Source organism: Panthera leo, chromosome D2, assembly GCF_018350215.1.
Source record: "Panthera leo isolate Ple1 chromosome D2, P.leo_Ple1_pat1.1, whole genome shotgun sequence".
Lineage (NCBI taxonomy): Eukaryota > Metazoa > Chordata > Mammalia > Carnivora > Felidae > Panthera > Panthera leo.
Genome location: NC_056689.1, coordinates 30568181 through 30589914, shown reverse-complemented (window position 1 = coordinate 30589914; position 21734 = coordinate 30568181). Strand labels below are relative to the sequence as shown.

At 43.5% G+C, this 21734-nt stretch overlaps 1 protein-coding gene and 1 pseudogene across 1 annotated transcript; one reads left to right on the top strand and one right to left on the bottom strand.

Moving 5' to 3' along the window:
• Positions 1–5710: 5710 nt before the first annotated feature.
• On the bottom strand, positions 5711–6362 carry LOC122201805 (annotated as a pseudogene).
• An 853-nt stretch (positions 6363–7215) lies between these two features.
• Positions 7216–20373, top strand: SAR1A (secretion associated Ras related GTPase 1A). The gene is made up of 7 exons (XM_042908502.1): positions 7216–7308; positions 11240–11313; positions 11439–11558; positions 12219–12284; positions 15560–15663; positions 18720–18851; positions 20208–20373. The coding sequence occupies exons 2-7, from the start codon at positions 11256–11258 to the stop codon at positions 20322–20324; spliced, it is 597 nt and encodes a 198-aa protein (XP_042764436.1). The 5' UTR covers positions 7216–7308; positions 11240–11255; the 3' UTR covers positions 20325–20373.
• The last annotated feature ends 1361 nt before the right edge of the window (positions 20374–21734 follow it).

Sequence of the window (21734 nt, the reverse complement as noted above, 5' to 3'; positions counted from 1 at the left end):
CAACTGGCTGAGCCACCCAGGTGCCCCATGACTGGCTTATTTCAATTAGCATGTCCTTAAGGTTCATTCATGTTGTGGCGTGTGTCAGATTTCCTTCCCTTTTAAGGCTGAATAGTATCCATTGTGTGTATATATCACATTTTGTCTATTCATTTATCTGTTGATGGACACCTGGGTTACTTTCACCTCTTGGATGCTGTGAATAATGCTCCTGTGAACATGGGTGTACAAATATCTCTGTCAGATCCTGTTTTCAATCCTTTGGGATACATAATGGAGAAGTGGAATTCCTAAGTCAGATGGTAAATCTATTTTCAACATTTTGAGCAACCACCATACTGTTTTCTACAGCAGCTGCACCATTGTACATTCCTACCAATAGTGCCCAAGAGTTCCAGTATCTCCACGTCCTTGCCAACACTTATTTTCTTGTTTTCTCCCTTCCTTCCTTCCTTCCTACCTTCCTTCCTCTCTCCCTTCCTTTCCTTTCTCTCTTTCCCTCTTTCTTTCTTTTCTTTGTTTTTTGGGTCTAGCGATCCAAATGGGTGCGAGGTAGTATGTTGCGTCAGTTTGATTTGCATTTATCTGATGGTTAATGACGTTGGGCACCTTTTCATGTTTTTGGCCATTTACAGATCTTTAGAGAAATGTCTGTTCAAGCCCTTTGCCCATTTTTGTTTTCTTGCTGAGACTGCTACATTTGACTGGAATGAAATGATATTATGTAAAATCATTGGTACAAAGATAAGGCATGTCTCCTAATAAAAACGCGACAAAGATGGCTTGAAAATCTCCCTGAGTGTCACAGTGCATATGCCTTGCTCCAGTTTCCTAGAGAGCTGAAGACACAGGGAGCTCTGATTTGCCTTTTTCTTCTAAGTCATCTTGAAAAGAGTGAGGAAGGGGCATTTTTGCTTATTAGGTTCCTCAACTCTTACAGGAATGTAACAGGGGACGAAGAAAATAACATACTGTTCAGAAGGACATGGGGTTTAGAGAAAAAATAATTTTCTTTTCTTTTAGTGATTTTTCTGACTCCAAAACCCTTTCAGTTTTGGATGGATTCCCTGTCCATGAGGAAATCTAAGGAAAAACTTATGTTTGTATAACTATTATGAGCAAGGAAACTAGAATCCAGACATACAGATATTTATAAGAATGTATTTCAGGAAAGGACTTGACGTTAGATGCCCTTTCCCTCTCTTTTGTAAACTAGGAGATGTACAGTTACTTTAAGAAGAAGTAAGTTTTTTTTTTTTCCTGATTGCACTCTAGATTATGTCAAAGGGGAAACGTGGAAAATTTAACGCTTTCCTCTCTTTAAATTTTAAAACAGATTGCTTTTCAGGACAATTTTTCTAATCAACATTATATGCAATCCTCCAGATGACAAAAAGTGCAATGTTTACATTCTTCTCAAGAGTTGAACGAATTTCTAAGTCTTGACATAGATGGTATTCCAGCTTTTACTACCGAGCAGAAAGGTATAATTGATTTTCATCAACGATGACTTTTTGGTTCACCTCTTTTGGTTCTCCTCTCCTTCACCGCCACATTGCTAACGACATTGTCCAGGGTCACTGCCCCATTTCCTCCTCTCCACAGTCTCTCCTAAGGCCATTCCAGTCCAGCACACATACTCGGTACTCCCCCCAAACTGCGTTTATCAGGCTCACCTATGACCCACATGTTGACAGTTCCAACAGATGCCATGAAGGTTAATTTTACATGTCAACTTGACCCAACTAAGGCATGCCCCGGTAGGTAGGAGAATCTTTCTGGGTGGGTCTGTGAGAGCATTTCTGGAAAAGATTAGCATTTGATTCAGTAGACTTGAGTAAAGAGATCCGCCCTCACCAATGTGGGTGGGCATCACGCAATCCCTTGAGGATTCAAATGGGTCACAAACGCAAAGGTAGGGCAAATTCTCTTTCTCTCTTCTTGAGCTGGGACATCCACCTTTCCTACCCTCAGATATCAGAGCTCCTGGTTCTAGGAGCATATACACCAGCAGACTCCAGGGCATACACACCAGCAGCTGCCTGATGCTCAGGCCTTTGGGCTTGGACGGAATCATACCACCTGCTTCTCAAGCTTGCAGATGGCGCATCTGGGACGTCTCGGCTTCCGTAGCCACGTGCGCCAATTCCTCTAATAAACCCCCTCTTATATACGTATCTACATATATGCTACTGGTCCTGTTTCTCTGGAGAACCATGACTAACACAGATGCTTTTCAACTCCGTTCTAGGGGCGCCTGGGTGGCTCGGTTGGTTAAGTGGCCGACTTCAGCTCAGGTCACGATCTCGCGGTTGGTGAGTTCGAGCCCCGCGTTGGGCTCTGTGCCGACAGCTCAGAGCCTGGAGCCTGTTTCAGGTTCTGTGTCTCCCTCTCTCTGTGACCCTCCCCCGTTCATGCTCTGTCTCTCTCTGTCTCAAAAATAAATAAACGTTAAAAAAAAAAAAATCTCCGTTCTAGTTTCGGAGTCCTTTCTACGTACCGTTGAGCCTGTGTTGGGGAGTAAGAATAGAGTGGGGGAGAATTACATAAAATTCCTCTGTTCAAACCCTCCACTGGTTCTGCAGATCACTCACAATAAAAGCTAAAGTCCCCACCGTGGCCTCCAAGGCTCTAAAGATTTGCCCCCTTTTGGGAGACAATTCTCCCCTTCTTGGGGCAGAGTTATTGTTGCCTTTGTTTGGACTGTCTTCTTCAAGGTGTTTATACAAGGAACAGCCTGGGAAGACAGAGTCCCAGCCCGCCGCCGCAGGAGACGGATTTAGTATCCCGCGTAACAATGCCTCCCTCTAGGTCAAAGGTCAGGCGGGTGTGCTTGCCGTCCACCAAGATTTGGGTTCTCTAAGCTCTGGGTTCCTCAGCTGTGATGCAAACCCCCTATATGGGCAGCATCCACGTGGGCTGCTCTGTGTCACCCCTGATGGCATTTGAAGTGGGGTTCGAGAGCAAATCACAAAAGACATCCTTGAGACGTCCTCAGGAAAGAATCCTTGAGACGTCTTTGGTGCAAAAAGGTGATTTTATTAAAGCACGGGGACAGGCCCCGTGGGCAGGAAGGGCTGCACTGGGGTTGTGAGGAGCGACTGATTATATACTTTCAAGTTTGTGGACGGGGGCGGGGGGAGGTACATAAATGTAAGTGTCCAAGGAATTTCTGGAAGCTGAAAGAGGGTCTCCTAGGACCCTGAAGATTTAGCTATTGTCGAGATAAGGATGCTTGTAGTTTTTAAGGAAGCGTAAACATTACAGCATGAAGGCGGCCGAAAACGTTTGGGCGAATGTTACACGCTGCAGGTCTCCGACATCTATCAAAGGGCTGCAGGCTGTAAGGGAATGTACTTTAAACTGCATTTTTCTTGCCTTTGTTTCTCTCATCAACTCCCAAGGATCTAGCAGGGGCGAGCAGAGAAGACACAAACCTGAAACTCATACTACTTGCTAAGCTGGAGGTAATGAAAGCCTGTGTCTCCGCCAGTAACCCCCAAAATGTGCCGGGCTACCTCGTTAGCCTGCAGGTAAGGTGAAGGCTCAGAACCCTCTTAACTACCTACCCCACACATTCTCTCACCTCACCTCCTGCCGTTCTTTCCCTTGTTACCTTGCCCAGCTACACTGGCCTCCCAGCTGTTCCTGGAACCTTCCGAGCACAGTCCTGCCTCAGGGCCTCTGCTATCAGCCTGGCAACATTTCACCCTCCCCGCCATGTCCTCAGGTTCTGTCCCAATGGCCTTAGTGGGGCCTTCCTCAACTAGTCTTAAAATACCCTTGCCACCAGTAAAGAGGTGCGCTTTTGCCAATCTAATGGGTGAAAATAGCATTTCAGTGAGTTTTAAATGTCTTACCTTCTATTATTTCCCATATCTATATACGCTAGAATATGTCTTATACCTCCATTATTTATCATCCTTAAAGACCCATCTATATTTCCCTGCCAATTGTCTGGTACTAATCTTTGTCTATTTTCTAACAACAGTTAGTCTTTTTCATATTAATCTCTCACTTGGGATGCAATTATGCCTATTTTCCCCCAACTTGCCATCTGCTGAGTTTATGGTGTCATCGTTCTTGTGTCTGTGCTGTTTTGCCATATGAAACTTTTCTATTTTTCTGTAGTTGACTTTGTCAATCTTTTTTTTTTTTAAATGAGAAATTGCAGGTTTATTTTTTAATTTTGACAAAGACATAAAAGACAAAAGACAAAAACAAAAGACAAAACAACCAGGCATATAAGTATAGAAAACCAGGAGAACAAAGTGCAGGGTTAGATGTCTGAAAGCAAGGCTGGGCTCGAACAGACTTCTGGTGAAACACAAGCAAAAGTTTTGCTTAAGTGTCTCAGCAACGTTGAGCGACATTTGAGACACTATGACTGCTCTATACCCCATCTGCAAAAGTCACCAACGTAGGCTTCAAAGCATCTCTCCTGCTTGTTTCGGCAGGATATTTTTTTGGTAACAATCCTGCTTCATTACGAACTATACTCGTCCACTGTGTTAAGGGCTTCTTGTGTGAAGAAGTGTGATGAATACAAAGATCAACGTACACGTTTTAAAGTAAGAGAGAACCGGAAGTCTGAAAACAAGTCAGGGATAATCACAGTACTTGTACAAATTAATACGTCCTGAGGCTTAGTATTAGTAAGTGTCTGTATACCACCCCCTTTTATATGCACAATAATCTCAGATAGGGAAAATATTCTGAGCATTTTGTAAGGTAACCCTCTAAGAGTTTTGCATAATGTGCCCTTTTCTTTTCTCTGCTCCACCTTTCTTCTTTGCCAATTCCTAAGGCTGCCAGTGAACATCCTCAGGAATTGCTTAGTGTGTCAGGGTCCCTAAGACACGCCCATCCGGGTTTGAGGACGTGTGGGGGGCATTCACAGGACTCGGCATATCGTTGTACACGCGGCTGTAGCTTATTACAGCAAAGCATACAAAGTACAAGGAAAAGGTGCATGGGGCAAAGCCCAGAGGAAACCAGGCACTAGCTTCCAGGGTCCACTGCCAGTGTTGTCACACAGGATGTGCTCAGTTTCCCCAGCGATGGAGCTGTGACATGTGTGAAATGGCTTCCGTGAGAGCTCACGAGAGATGCAGCGCCCAGGGTTATTACCGTGGGCCAGTCACACAGGTACCTTCCTCCTAACATGTGCCAACATTCTAGACTCCCAAAAGGAAAACAGATGTTCAGCACAAAGCACACCAAACAAACATCTTAGTCACAGTGAGCAACTCTTACCAGTGAGAGGGAAGGGAACCTTGCTGACATCTAAGTTCCCAGATGGCAGCCGAGGACCAAAAAGGTAAGCAGGCCTTTCAAAGGAGAGCACTCTGGTTGGCTGTGTTGTTCTTTTCTGCAACAATTTCAGTGACAATCCCACAGGAACCGTCAATGTACTTCCAGGTTCAAGAAAACTCTTCTAATTCAGAAACAAAACATTAAAAAGAAAAGAGATAATCAAGCCTGCTACCTGAGATATGGCTGATGCCTTCACGTTAATAAATTGTAATCGTTCTATTTGATCTTCCCGAGCTTTACTGAAAAGTGGAATGAAAATAAATGAAAAATGAAGGCAAATTCAGTTTGGACTTGATAAACTTAGAATCTTAGTCCTTCAATATAAAGAGGACTATTTCAGGACTGCTAGCAGCAAAGCTTAGAAATGCCCATGTTATGACTGAACTTCGCATGATTACATATAATTAAGCAAAAACAGTTGGTAACCACTTGGACTTAATAGTTTAGACATGAACTTTAGAAGTAAAAGGTAAAATCGCTTCTCGGCCTTTTGGCTAAGATCAAGTGTAGACGTAAAAGGTAAAGGAGGCATTATAATATCATGTGCTGGAAGCTAACTTTCTTCAGCTAATATTTTGGGGGTGGATACAAGAGGAAACTTCCTTTTGCTGTTCTTGCCACTTGAGTACATTCTCTGCCAGGTCTTCTGTCTCAGTCATCAAAAGAGCCTTCTTTGCTAAAGCCTTGTTCATTTTCTCCAGATGTGCCTCTGCATGACGGGTATTTCTAATTGTTTCAAGATGGTTTGCCAATCTCTCAATGAAAGTCACCACCAACTCCAGCCAAGGTACCATGTTTCTGTGATGAAAAGCTTCAACAGGCAAGTTTTGCTGGCACAAGGGCTTCAACAGCCGTTGCCTGGGGGACCCTCTTCTTTTTTTTAGCACTGCTTCCAAATGATTTATTCATGCCTCGCAGAGTATGACACTCTGAGCCAAAAGGGAAGATGCACATTGGCTGTATCTTTTCCCTTATCTTAGGAGTTCAATTTCTAGGTTTTTCTGATAGATTTCCGCTTGAATATTTGTGATCTGCTGCAGCCACATAACCTATTTATCCTATTAGTACTTCTATCGGAATTACGTTCAACTTATAATTTTACTTAAGGAGAACTGAGAGGTTTATGTATGGTACTGAGTCTTACTATCCAAAAACATCATTCATCGTGTCAGTTGACTTAGTTTTTCTGTCTGTAAAATTGGAATAACAATACCAATCCCGTAGGGCTTCAGAATTAAATGAGAAAAAGTTTGGGAAGGACGGCAGAGTAGGAGCCAACGTGCTGCTCTGCCACTGCGTAGCGTAGGAACTTGGGTCTGGTTACTGGACTACAATGAACTTCGGTTCTCTCATTTGCAAAACGGGGATAAGAATAGTATCTGCTTCATAAGGGCTGCTGTCAGGGTCAAATACGACGAGGGCACGACCTGGAACATAAACACTCAATGCGTATTCGCCGTTCTTCTAAAAACAGAACTGCGACTCAAAGCAAAGGCATTCTGGGATCCACCCTAGGTCGAGGGCGGTCGGGCAACTCTTCTCTCTGAGAACCTACCTACCTAGCCGTCGGTCACCGCTCCCGATTTTGCCCGAGCGCCTGCGAAAGCAGTCGGACTAGAAGCGGCGATCGGGGGGAGTCTAGGCGCACCGCGAAGACTCCAGACTCCGCCCCGCCCTCGGAGCCCCAGCGCTGCCACGTCTCGCGCGTCCAGCCGTCCAAAAGGGAGGGGGCGGGGCCAAGCCGGGCCCGCCCCTGGGATCGCTGGGCGCTTCTGAGGCCCGCCCCTCCGCAGCCCGAGTGGTCGGTAGGCGGCCCCGGCGTTGCAGAGCGCAGTGACGCTACGAGGGGGCGGGGCAGGCACGCGCCCGGAAGTCCCGGGGGAGGGGGTGTTACGTATATCCGGCGAGTAGCTGGCGGTTTCGGTTGCTGCTGGGCTGTGTGGTGTGAGGGAGGGTCGAAGCCGCCGCTGCTGCCGGAGGAGCCCCTCGGCCGTGAGTTGGGGGCTGCTGCGAGGGAGGGAGCCGGGGAGCGGGAGGGGCTGGGGCGGACGGCGGGGAGGGTCGGGGCGGAGGCCGGCGCAGGCGGGGTTGGTGGGGGGGAAGTGACACGCAGGCGGTTCTGCGGGGCCGCGGGGTTGGTTCTGGGTGGGGACTGGCCGACTTGGCCGGTCTGCTCCGTTTCCTGACAGACCCTGGGATATCGGGTCGATCTGCATTCCTTCGAGGGTCCCGAAGCGGCTGGGCGGGATAACAGGTTTCTTGTCTGTACTGTGAGCTCCTGTTTGCGAAACGATTTCACATCTCGTCTCGGATGAGCCTCACAGCCCTTGGTCAGGCGGGTGGGAGTCCTTGATGATTATCCTTGGTTTGCAACCTGGGGAATAATAAAGCTCGCCGAGGCAGTGAGTTGGTCAAGGCCTCGCAGAGAGCAAGAGTGAACATTCGAACCGGATCTCTTGGCTCCTAGTCCAGCGCGCCCCCCCCCACCCTTCAGCTATGTTTTATCTGAGGTCTTGGGTCGAACCCTGTATTTTCTTCTTCCACCTTCCTCTTTTCCTCTCTCTCTTCAATGCGTCGACAAATGACTTCATGCACGTTTGGTATAGATTAATGTTTTAATGATTCTAGCCTAGAGGTCAGAAGCCCACTTGTCTCTCTTGTAATTTCTCCCTTGCTCTTGTGTTTTCTCCTTTACCTCAGTCCATCTGCTTAGGTCGTGATAGAGGACTTGCGGGGCTTTGCCTTGGAGCTGACCTTTGACATTTACCCTGCAGCTAAGCATAGTTTCTTAGCTAAAAAACCAGAAGCTTGCTACCCCAGATCTGTCTGGAATGGTGTGTCAAAGTTGTAACGAGTATGTGTAAGAAGTAATGAGGATGTATAGAAAGTAGTGTATATATTGGCTAGTGCTCCTCTTTTATTGACTTCAATCAGTCCTGAAATTTGCACAGTTTTGGATACACTGGCAGTGCTTTTGTGTTAGTTTGGAGTTCTTAGATTTTAGAGTACTCTGATTTGCCATAAGATGCCGTGAGGTGGTAGGGTGGATCAAGGATAGGAAATAGAATGCCAGTTATTAAAATGCCCTTTTGAATGGTTAAAATACCATTATTAAAATACCATTCAGAAGGTGTGATAAGTTGTAAGGAAGAAAACTTCAGAAGATTATCATCTGTGTAGCTCGTGGGTTAAGGAAGTTTTAATGTTCCTTTAAAAACCGTTTTGTTATTTGGATTTGAATTTTATGTGATATTAACAAGAAGAGCTTTGGCTTTGGAATTTAAGAAGGAGGGTTTTGGTCTTGGCACTGATACTTCTTTTAGTTGAGCAGTTTTGGTTAAGTCAGCTGACTTAGGAGTGTCAGCATCCTTGTCTGAGGCTAAGGACTCCTCCCCAGTAAGGTGTTGTGTGAGGTTGAAATGAGATGTGTGTGCAGGCATTGTGCAAAACTGTGAAACTATTCATGAGGGGTGCGAATCCCAAGATCTCATGGATGGAAGAGCCATCAAAGACATTGCATTAACTTTGGGTGGCCAAATAGTGCAACTCTTTGGGTCCAGTAATGGTTTTTATTATTTTTCAACATCACCTGAAGAGTTTCTTCAAGCATTTTCCATAGATCATTTTGGAGGGAAGGCTTATAGGACTTTCTAAGCAGGGATGTCAAGGGAAGGTGAATTGGAAAATCAGACTAGTTCAGTTATCATGAAAAATTCCTTTAAGTGGGGTTTTCTCCTTGTCACCTTTGGAGAAGTCATTGAATTGGGGATAATTCTAAAATGATGTGGTAAAACTTAAGAGAGTCCATAAAGTATTGATTGCAAACCAGTGTAGTACAAGTGAATATGTAACTGTGGGTTTTAAAGGAGTGATCAGAGTGGGAGTACTCTTAATGAGAGGTGCCCTGTAAAGGTGAGCCGTGCTTCTCCCAAGTGGTAGACTGAGAAAAGTAGGGAAGGATGACTGGTTTGGGGGGTTGCAGAGAAAAGGCACGTTGTTCCTTTACTTACCTACAGTGGAAACTTAAGAACAGGAGCTTTGTAAGTATAGTTAACTCATTGGACTTCCGAAAGTGCAGACTGAGTTTCCAGACACATTATTTGACATGCTAAATTTGGTCTCTGCCAAAGTATATATTTTTTTTTTTTTAATTTTTTTTTAACGTTTTTATTTATTTTTGAGACAGAGACAGAGCATGAACAGGGGAGGGTCAGCGAGAGGGAGACACAGAATCTGAAACAGGCTCCAGGCTCTGAGCTGTCAGCACAGAGCCCGACATGGGGCTTGAACTCACGGACCGCGAGATCATGACCTGAGCCAAAGTCGGCCGCTTAACCGACTGAGCCACCCAGTCGCCCCTGCCAAAGTATATTTTAATGTAACTGAAAAGGTCAAAAAAACTTATTTAATACCTTTATATAAAAGCTTTTGCCTTAGCCTTCACCCTCACCCAAACTCCCAAGCTTCATTTGGCCTTCCATGAGAAGAGTCATAGAAGATAAGCATTAAGCAATCCCTAAAGTTTATAGATCAGGCTTGGTTTAAAAACAAACCCCAGTTATTGGACAGAAAAAAGAAAATTAACATATATTGTCTTCATTTTTCAATTTTTTTAAAATCTAGCATTCTTTGAAGAATATAGGTGTGTTTTTGTGGATAAGCCTATTAAGGTCACTAGTAAAAGTAACAAAAGTGAATTTTTGTTTATTATTTTAAAGAAACAAAAATTCATGAAAGTTATATTTGATAGCAGTTGGTCACATCTAGTATAGCCTTGTGTTCAGATGCTCTTGCTGATGGAGAGAGGAGTGAAAGTGGGGGATCTTTCTTTTATTCTGCACCAAGTCTGAGGTATTGAGGCAAAAGTTCAGTGACCAGAAAATGCTGACTCTGAGAAACTTTAACACCACTTACCCTCTTTAATTTCTTTCAGAAGTCCTCTTATTACCAGTGTATTTTAATTTTTTTTTATGTTTATTCATTTTTGAAAGACAGAGAGAGACAGAGCACAAGCACGGGTGGGGTGGAGAGAGAGGGAGACACAAATCCGAAGCAGGCTCCAGGCTGTGAGCTGTCAGCACAGAGCCCGACACGGGGCTCGAACTCACGAACCGCGAGATCACGACCTGAGCCAAAGTCAGACGCTCAACTGAGCCACCCAGGCGCCCCACTTATTACCAGTGTATTTAGACCTTTTAGTAGCTTTGAGTCATCTTTTGTTTTGAGTATTCTTATTTTAAGAAAATCCATATTTGTAAAATGAGTTAGGTCTTGATTATTCACATTACGGAAGGATTCTCTTATTTCTTCATGACTCTCCAAAATAGTGATATTGTCTCTTTTTGTAAGTTGAGACACATACCTGCAAGAGAGGTTCAATAAATGTCGTTAAAGAAAGATAACATTGCTAAGTGGAGCAGGACAAATTATGTCAGCCGATAGGATTTGGGTGACTTTGTTTTTCAGAGCTGTTTACCAGGAAGGGTTAATATGCTCTTCATTCACGTTAATGTGCTTTGCATTCTCATTTTCTACTTAGTGTATTGATGTGACATTTTGATCCAGATTATTGATGGGACTGATTTCCTAGAGGTGTTGCTAACGGGTAGACAGCAGCGATGTATCTAGAGAAATGTGAATGAGCGGCTGCCTGGAGGAGTAAGTCATACAGTAAAAGAGGAAGGTTTATCTGTAACTCCTAGTCTTTGGAGCATCATACATTAAAGACTGTTAGAAAACCAGGAGTTTGTGCAGCTCTGAGGACCCGAGAGACTTCCCTCCAGGGTGCAAAATCCTTTATTTTCTTGGGCCTGAAAACATGGGACTGTAAACATGCATCAGGGCTACAGAATAAGAGTTAACTTCTCCGGAACTGTGCTAGCATTCAGAAAGCTAATGTTTGCCGCTTTCCTATTTTATACAGGTAGGAAGCATTAATAATGTCTTTCATCTTTGAGTGGATCTACAATGGCTTCAGCAGTGTGCTCCAGTTCCTAGGTAAAGCCATTTCCTTAAAATATATCAGAGCTTTCAAACTTTGTACATTTCCTCCAACAGTCTAAATACAAGCAGCCTTTGGTATGTAGAAAGCAAACATATGTAAAAATATTTTTCTTTTTTAGGGCTTTACAAGAAATCTGGAAAACTTGTATTTTTGGGTTTGGACAATGCAGGCAAAACCACTCTTCTACACATGCTCAAAGATGACCGCTTGGGCCAGCATGTTCCAACACTACATCCGAGTAGGTTTGAAAATACCAGGTGACCTTTTGATATTTGAAGGACAGTGTTAGGGTTGGGGGAAGAATCCCCAGTCGATGGAGTTCTTGTATTAACGGAGGTCCCGAAAGACAGCTCATTTGAAAAAATTCCCTATAGGACACACTCAGGTCATATACTCCTCTAAGTCTCAACCTCTGGAACTTTGTCAGTATTTATTTTCACTAGTTCTGTAAGGGAACAACACCTTTCCCATATCTACTTATTTTTAAAGTTTCTTTTAATATTTATTTATTTTTAAAGGTAGAGACAGAGTGCAAGTGGGGGAGGGGCAGAGAGAGAGGGAGACCCAGAATCTGAAGCAGGCTCCAGGCTCTGAGCTGTCAGCACAGAGCCCATTGCGGGACTTGAACTCACAAACTGTGATACCATGACCTGAGCCGAAGTCGGAAGCTTAACCGACTGAGCTACCCAGGTGCCCCTCCCATATCTACTTCTAAAGAGCAGCAAACACTTTGGAGAAAAAAACTTGGCTTTTTAGAATAATTTCAGAATATTTTCACTCTTGTATCCTTGACAAAGTAAAAGCTTCATTAGGTTTTGCATTTGTATTGGCTTACAATACTGGTAGCTGAGCCTTGTTGGATGAAGTTTATTTTTTTTCTGTTTTAACAATTTTTCAGCCTCAGAAGAGTTGACAATTGCTGGAATGACTTTTACAACTTTTGATCTTGGTGGGCATGAGCAAGGTAAGACAACTCAGTGGAAGAATGGTATTGACTTACGGGTCACCATTTTGGTTCTTTTTATGCCTCCCTTTTTTTTTTTCTTTTTTTTTTTTAAGCAGCGTGTCATTTTTACCTCTTAGGCTGTGATTAAATTATGATTGAGCTCTTATTACTTAAATGAAGTCGTTTTATTTACTTATTAAGTAATACCAAACTTGTCAAAAGTTGTATAAATACAGAGAACTCTACTCCTTTATACCTTTTGCCCTGACTTATTAGTCTCCCTCTCTGTGTAATACATATTAACATTTAAGTTATCAAACCCAGGAAGTTTTATTTTTATCTACTCTGTAGTGTAGAATTCTCTTTTTGTCAATTGTGTCCATAATCTCCTTTATAACATTTTTCTTCTTGAACAAGATCCAGTACAGTATCACTCACATATCAGATTTAATCATGTCTCTCTTCTTTATTCAGTGGAATGTAAGTATGTAGAAAATTGTTACTTTTTGTAAGTAATTTCAGATTTGTCCAAAGTTGCAAATATAATACAGGGATTACTTGTGACCATTCTGATCTATTTTGTATAATCTGTCCTCTTGGGGTGGTTGGTAGGACATTTCTTTCCACCTTCTTGTTCCCTTAGTGCTTTGTGCCTTATGCAGGCTGTGTTCATTTAGTTCCTAGATTCCTATCAGATATCTTGTGTGGTTTTTAGAAATCTACAGAATGGGGTATTTTTCTGGTGGACACTCACTTTGCATTTGACAAGACTCTAAGCGTAGGAGTAAAAACATTTAAGAAGTAGGAATAAATATTCTGGGAAAGTAGAAAAAAGAAACTATTGAAATTCTGTCATATTTATTCATTTGTTATTAAATTCAGTTGAGAAGTCTCCTTTTGGAGCATTCATTAGGTTGAATCGAATATAGCTTTTTAAAAATGTAGTTAGAAAAACCCAAAATATTGGCAATTTTAATGGTTTAGCCAAGTTATGTATTCATTCATTCATTCATTCATTCATTTATTTTAATTTTAGAGATCACGTGAGCGGGGGAGAGGAGCAGAAGGAGAGGGAGAGAAAGAGAGAAACTTAAGCAGGTTCCATGCTCAGCATGGAGCCAGACATGGGGCTCCAGCCCACGCATGGCCCTGGGATTATGTGTGACCTGGGCCAAAATCAAGAGTTGAATACTCAACCACCTTGAGCCACCCTTTAGCCAGTGGTTAAAATTTTGGTAATTTTAATCAAAAGGCTAAGGAATGATCTAGATGATTTTGTATTCTGTCATTTCATTAACATAGAATTACATTTATTTTATTCATTTAATATTTAAATGAATAAATACATAGCCCACGGAATCTTATGTAGTATGATCACTATCACATAAAATACCTGTACAGAAAAAAGATTGAAGGAATATATACAGAAACATTAGCGTATGTGTGTTTCATGGAAGATACAGATGGTCTCGTATCCTTTTTTTCTATAATGAGTTTGTGTTATTTTCATTGCGGTAGAAATGGGCGTGTGGTGACTTTTCTGCTTTCAAAGGATTTAAATTCACAGATAATATAATTATAAGATGAACGGAGACCATTTGGAGAATGCAGGTGTAGAAGTTTTTAGGCACCTGAACTGAGAATTATGTTATTTGGTGTGTTAAGTTTAGCTTTCAGGTTTTGATAAAGAAGGGAAATGTGTTTTATATAGTTTTGTTTTGTTTGAGGAAAATTTATTTAACAGAAATACTTATCATAATAACTTAGTTACCATTTTACAGAAGTTACTAAAGTGCTATACATATGAAGATTTCCTTTTTTAAAAAAACTTTGAATGTTTAGTGTATAAAAGTAGTCCAGGCTCAGGGTGCCTGGCTGGCTCAGTCAGAAGAGCATGTGACTCTTGATCTCAGGGTTATGAGTTCGAGGCCCATGTTGGGTGTAGAGGTTACTTTAAAAAAATAAAGTAGTCCAGTCTCAGCGTAACAAATTCAGTATACAGTCAACTTAGGAATATGGAAGGTGAAAATTTCCCCAGCCTCTCCTTCCCCATCCCACTCTTCAGAGTTAACCAATATATTAAAAAAAATTTTTTTTTATATTTATTTAAGAGCGAGAGATAGCGTGAGTAGGGGAGGGGCAGAGAGAGAGAGTGACACATAGAATCCGAAGCAGGCTCCAAGCTCTGAGCTGTCAGCACAGAGCCCAATGTGGGGCTCGAACTCCTGGGACCTGAGATCTTGACCTGAGAAGTCAGATGCCTAACAGACTGAGCCACCCAGGCATCCCTGGAGTTAACCAATATTAACTCTTTGATGTAGAGATGATATTCATCCCATTGAAGGTACTAGAAATGAATGGCTTAGAAATTATAATACAATTAAAGCATTGCTTCCCAAATCTTTACCACTTCATGGCTTAAAAAAATAAAATTTATAAGGCATCCTGGTTTAAAGTTTATTTATTTATCTTGAGAGAGAGGGAGAGTGCGGGTGAGTGCACGAGCTCAAGTGAGTAGGGGAGGGGCAGAGAGAGGGAGAAAATCCCAAGCAGGCTCCATACTACAGAGCCCGATGGCGGGCTCTGACTCACGAACCGTAAGATCATGACCTGAGCCGAAATCAAGAGTGGAGACACTTAACCAGCTGAGCCACCCAGGAACCCCAGGCGTGCTGGTTTTAAACATGGGACCCTGGGATAATTGCCTGGGAACTTCAACCACCTGTCAGACCCAGGCTTCTGAGGACAGAGCAGGTGAGTGTGTCAGTACAAGCACGCATTGGTTAGTTGGGAACTAAATTGAGACTGTAGGTATGTGGATAGGTAATTGGCATCCTGAGGAGTTTAACTCAGAGGTTGCAAACAGCTTCGGGGCAAGGTAGGTCATTTGAGTAAAAGTGACTGGGTGACAGACCGTAGGGAGCGGTGGAAGCTTTGCCAAACTGGAGCCCAGACATCGTCTGAAGGGACAGCCACACCTCAGTTCCAGCCGATGACTGACGCGTGGGTGGGTGTGTGCGGCATTGCCAGGTGTTACAGTTTGGCAGAATACCTTGACTTTTGAATTTGGAAAAAGTCAGATTTAGTTCATGGGCCGTCAGTGTATACCCTCGGTTCTGATTTCATACCGGTTAGGACGTAGAGAATCCATATGGAGTCGACTGTTACTGAAACCTAGCCAAGATTTGCCCATTTTCGGGCAAAAAAAAATATAGAGGGAGAGATTTTTCAAAATCTGTATTTTTTTTTTTTTTTTTTTTTTTATCAATGCAGCTGTAAACTTTGTCTTTCAGCACGCCGGGTTTGGAAAAATTATCTCCCAGCAATTAATGGGATTGTCTTTCTGGTGGACTGTGCAGATCACCCTCGCCTCATGGAATCCAAAGTTGAGCTGAATGTAAGATTATAGTCTTTCTTTTCTCGGCTTGTGTCTCTCTCTCTCTCTCTCTTTTTTTTTTTAAAGTTTATTTATTTATTAGAGGGAGAGAGAACGTGTGTGCACACATACTCGTGGGAGGGGCAGAGAGAGAGGATCCCACGCAGGCTTCTCGCTGTTGGCGTGGAGTGCGACGCAGGCTCGATTCCATGAACCGTGAGATCATAACCTGAGCTGAAACCGAGAGTTGGTCGCTCAACCGACTGAGCCACCCAGGCGCCCCTTGGCCTCTATTTCGTTTAAGAAATATAGCTCAGTAGCGCCAATACTTTGTGATTCCAGTTAACATTTGATGACAGTCCTGGCTACAGGAAGAGAGTGTTTTAAAAGCTAAGACGTTGCTTTTCAGTGTCCTGAGGAAACTCAGCACGAACTTGAGTCAGTTAACTTTGTTGATATCTATCATAGGGTGACTGTGTCCGGTTTGCTCGGACACTGCCCAGTTTATGCCGGTGGCCCCAACATAAGTAATCCCTTTTCCTTTCACATGCGGTCACTGTATATGAAGCGATGGCATAATGCAGCCTTAGGAGAGATACTAAAGTTCTTTATGTTTTTTAATCTGGGTCCTCACCTTGTGGCTGCCCACCCTTGCACCGAATGACTTCGCCAACGTGATCACAGGCTGTCCTCGGTGTTCGGTTTTGGTCGCCGGCAGCATTTGGTACTATCGAGGACTCGCTTCAAGTTTTCTCTCTCCTCAACACTGCATTTCCTTGACTTGACAGTTCCTGTCATGTGGCTTTTGTTATCCCTCCTGCTTCACCCTGTGCCTCTTTTTATTTGGTTTGTAACTGTCTCTCTGCGTTCTTGTTTCTGGCACTGTGAACCTGTCACCTTTATTTGTGAGTGTGTTTCTTGAATCTACAGCTCTCATCTCTGTAGACTCGCTGTAGGGCATCCCTTCCCTGACTCGACCTCTTGGCGCTGGTATTCTCGCTTTCTTCAAACTCCCATTTACGTTCTTGGTTTTGGTGTGCCTTCTCTGGCTAATACTTCTCAGATTCTTTCACGAGCACCCATTCCCCTGCTTAGCCCTTAAATCTCGGTGTTCCCCAGGGTCTGTACTTTCTCCCAGGCTGGTCCAGGTCACTCCCATTCCTTCATCTGCCACCCACATACCAGTGGCTCCCAAATGGATTTCTCTTGTTTAAACCTCTCTTGAGCTCCAGCCTCATACATGACGCTACCTGCTAGACAACTCTACCTACCAATTCTGGTCTTCCGGAATGGAACTCATCCCCACTGTCTACCTGGACACATGGTCTAGATCCTGTGAATTACTATAGATTTCACTGCCCCCTCCCCCCCGCCCCACCCCCGTCACATGCCGTAATGCTAGAAGGAACTTTTTCAGACTTGTCATTGGCCTACTTAACATCCTTCAATAGCTCTCTCACTTTTGGGATAAAATCCACAAATCTGTATGGCATGTAAGATCTCTCCTGATCTTTCCTCTGTTTTATTTCTCCAGCTGCTTTTCTCTTTATTACCTACCTTGAACTATCTTCCAAAAATAGAGAACAACTCGTCCTTCCTTCAGTATGCACAAGTGGCTGTCCCTGCCTGGCTTTCTCATCTGACCCCACCCCCTTTTGCTGGTAAATTAAAAAATACCCTTTAAGAGATCTCAGAGTTCAGCCATGACCTCTTCTAGGAAGCCTTCCCTGACCTCTGAGATGGTTAGTCTTGCCGCCTTATCAGTGTCTGTGGTCTATACTGGTTTTCTTGTAGGTCTTGTCATCAGATTGTGAACTTAGTAGGGACCTAGTCTTGTTTCTTTGTGAAACCCTGGCACCTAGTAAAGCGTCAGACTTACAGTTGGCGTCTGGTTAGTATTTAATGAAAGAATGACATCCTTACTCTGATCTTGTCTAACATTTCCTGGAACGTAAGATAGTCAAAGTGTGTTCCCCTTTATCCCTTCGGCTCTCCTGTTTTCCTAGCTTTTCCTGTCAGTGGTCACTGGATTCCCAGGCTTGAGATCTCTGCCAGCTCTGGCCTTTCTTTTATCTGTCTTTTCATCTAGAGGGCAACCTCTTATCTTCCTTCCCCAGAGTGCCTGCACTGCTCCTTGGACGCTTCTATCTTAGGCTAGATTGTTGTCTCTTACCTGAGCACAGATTCTGTGAATTCATTGTGTTTTTACACATAGGTTCTATCCAGGAGCTTCTGGATTTGGGGTCTTTAGGATCGATCGCAGCTAACTTCTCACCCTGGCACCATAATGGTAGTCATGCCTTCCCATTCTGTTTACTGTGTGTCAGCATAAAGGCAGGCAGTGCTCCTTGTGACTTTCTGAATTCTTTTCCTACTGTAAAGCCACTGCTTATATTCTCCTCTTTTCTACCTATCCAAATCCTGCCCCCTGTTTCAGAGCTTAGTTTGGGTTCCTCAAGACTCGCTAAGACTTTCCTCAAGTCCATCATTTTCCTCGCCTTTGATTTCCCAGAATATCTTTCAGTATTTATATTCTGTCCCTGTTCATTGTGACACTTAGTCATCCATTTGCCTTGCTTTGTTGACAGATGGATGAACATAGAGTGAGGATTTCTTGAGGCCACAGATAGGTCTTCCCCTTCTTTTTGTATCCCTCTCAGTGGCAGAGACAGTTTGCACACATGGGGCACTCGGTGACTACTTGGGGACTTCCTGTGGCCAGAGCACTCAGTCTTCTAGGACCGCGCAGTGGATAGCCCGAGGGTGGTCTGTGCTGGGTGACTGATCTGAGAGTTAAGGCTGGGAAAGTTCTCCTGCCTTGTAAATAGACCCAGCCTTAAGTTGCAATTGTTTGGAGGCTCTTAGGGGATTTTTAAACGTCAAAGTAATGTGTAGGGGCTTCTTACCTAATGTTCAGAGTGTTGTATCATATCAAGATTTTGTTAACTGCGCGGGTAAAAGATGATCAGATTTTCACTTCACATTTGATGCTTTATAGACAAGAGAAAGGTAGAGTTGCTTTCATTATCTGGTGGGCATTCATAGATTCCTCAACTAGGTCTTAACGTTGTCTTTAGGCTCTAATGACTGATGAAACAATATCCAACGTGCCAATCCTTATCTTGGGTAACAAGATCGACAGAACGGATGCCATCAGTGAAGAAAAACTGCGTGAGATATTTGGGCTTTATGGACAGACCACAGGAAAGGTAAGAGAAAAATCTTCAGGGGACCTATTACAAAGGAAACTCACAGCTTTTGAAACATACATGTTTTGCTATCTAGATTTTTTTTATTTGTCTTTCAAAAGTTTAACTGGGCTTAGGGTTTGTTTTACCGTCAGTGATTTGTAATCACTCTGAAGGCGGGAGAATGTGTTTTCAGTTTTCTCATGAGATTTTCCTCAGGTATATGAGGATGAAGAAATGGGTAGGAAAGGCAGACTGACGAATTTGAGAGTTTTCTGACTCCCTTTCAAACCCAATTCAGAGAAATCTTTTTTTTTTTTTTTTTTGTTTTAGTGTTTATTTTTGAGAGAGAGCGTAAGCCAAGGAGAGGGAGGGGATGAGGAGAGAGGATCCGAAGTGGGCTCTGCGCGGACAGCAGAGGGCCTGATGCTGGGCTCAAACTCACGAATCGCGAAATCATGACCTGAGCTGAAGTTGGATGCTCAACTGACTGAGCCACCCGGGCACCCCTCAAATCTTTTTTGAAGGAGGCCTTCTTAACCAGAAATCAGTTTTGTTTTTGACTGGAGATTTCAGGTTATGAAGAAGAGTGACCTTTCTTTCATATCACTTTCCAAGCAGTGAAACCCAGCACTGGATTATCCCCAGTGTTCCTTGCTAAGAGAGGTAGGACTGTTGTCCACATTTTGAAGATGAGTTGAGGAATAGAAGCCAAGTCTTCCGGATCAGTAGGCTGTGCTCTCCCCACGTAGGAGAGCTCTGTTGCAGAGAAGCGCTTGTCAGAAAAATCCGTATCAGTGGTAGTTGAGCAGGAATTCTGGCTTTTTCAGCTTGCAGTTTTGGGATCACTGATAACTTTCTGACTTTCTTACATGGTTTCTTAGTCTTGTCTCTTTTTGGTTAGCAGTATCGCTTGCTTTAATTAATTTAATTTAGTTTTCCCTCTTTTACATGAGTGTTACGTGTAAAAGAAGACTTCACTTTCTCGACGTAACCTGTCATCAGTGTAGATTTCTGAATGGTTGTGTTCCTGATAATGTCCTTATTTCTGAACAGTCTTGGGGACTTCTGTCTGTCAGAGAACACGCTGGTTCTGTGGGACCTAGTGGCCTTTGTCTTGGTTTGCTGCCATAACTTTCCAGATGTCTGTGTGTTCTCTTTACAAAGAGAGTCTGGGACTAGGACTGTGCCGCTTATTTTCTCCTGAGAGCATGAAGCCGTGGGGAAGTCATGTGTATGGCCTTGACCGCATTTCTGTCATGAATCCCTACTTCGGTCTGTTTTTGAGGGATGGAGAAAGTCATTCCTGTGATCACTCTTTCAGCCTCTTCCACCATGGGGGTGCTAACAAGCTTTTCTCGGTTTTGCCTCTCGTAGGGGAACGTGACCCTGAAGGAGCTGAATGCCCGCCCCATGGAAGTGTTCATGTGCAGCGTGCTCAAGAGGCAAGGCTACGGCGAGGGCTTCCGTTGGCTCTCCCAGTATATTGACTGATGTTTGGACAGTGAAAATAAAAGAGTTTTACTTCTCTGGACTGATCCCATTCCCAGCTTCCTCATGAACTTTTCTAATAGAACAAGGAAAGCTCTTCAACCGTGTGTGGCGTCGAGAAGCCAAGAGTCTCTGTCCGCCCTCTCATCGCCCAGTGGTGACATGTGCTTTCTCCACACTATTGGGAGGTGACGCTGCCCCACATGCCAGTGCAGGTCAGCGTCCCGGGACTCGGAAGCTGGCAGGATCTGCTGGGTAAAGCTGTATGCCATCATGGGGCACCTGAAAGAAAAACACGTCTCACCACTGTGGTTGATTTCAAAAGAAAGTGATTCTATTTTTTAAAGAAAGCGTTGTTAATGTAATTGGTGTCCCTCTTCACTTTTTGAGTTCAGAATTTACTTGGTCCAGAGTTTTCTATTCTTCTTTTTTTTTTTTTTTGTTTTTTCCTCCTCGTGATCTAGTGAATGGCATTTAGAGACTTCATAAAATTATGCACCAAAACACGTCGGAGGCCAGAGCTCAGTCAGGTGAACTCACTTGTGTTGAGATAACAGGTTAGTGAGAGAAGCCCCCCCCCCGCCCCGCCCCGTGTCTCTGCCTGCCTTGTTGCGGTGGGCACCACCTTCTGCTCAGAGAAGTGGAAAAGGGCGGAACTTGGGCCTGGCAGTTGCAGGAGGTGTCCGCTGTGGCCAGCCAGGCCCCTTCCTCGTCGGGGCGTGTACAGCAGGTTGCTCACTGTGGAGGGGTTAATTATAGAGCGGTTATTTTCTTATTTTACTTACAGAGTTGCAAACCGCAGCCAGTCTTTGCTTTTGCTTTGCTTTTATACTGTTGGGAAACTTCATTTCTCTTCATACACCTGTTTGATGTTCAGTTATAAGAAATGACGTTTGCCTCCTAAAAGAGAACACCTCCCGAATTGCCCTACACCGCAGGTGTGTGTCTGTTACTTTTGCACAGATTCTAGGGAAGAATTTTCTGCATCGGTGAATCACAGAGGACAAAGTTAGCCACTGAAGGGCTCTTAATTCTGTGAGTTGAGAACTTAAAAAATCTGTTATTTGTATCATTTGTTTGGATCCAGGAAAGATTTATTTAATGGGCTTTAAAATCTTCACTTGCAGGATTTAGTCTCTATTGGACTGTTCGTGAGCTCTTTTTATCGATTACCTGTTTTTTTGGTGTTTAAAGGTTAACATCTGTAGCTAGATGATTTTTTTTTTTTTTTTTTTGGTATGAAATTGCCTTTCTCCATTCCAGAAGTAAGCTGCGGAAACTCTAATCTTAACTTTGTGTGGTGGTGTTCTTTTTGAGCCAGCGTCACTTGTCAGGAAGACCTTAGTATAAAAAGCCTCAGTGTCCCCAGTAGTGTGAGGATTATTTTTATCGCATTCCTTTTTCTTGGTGTCA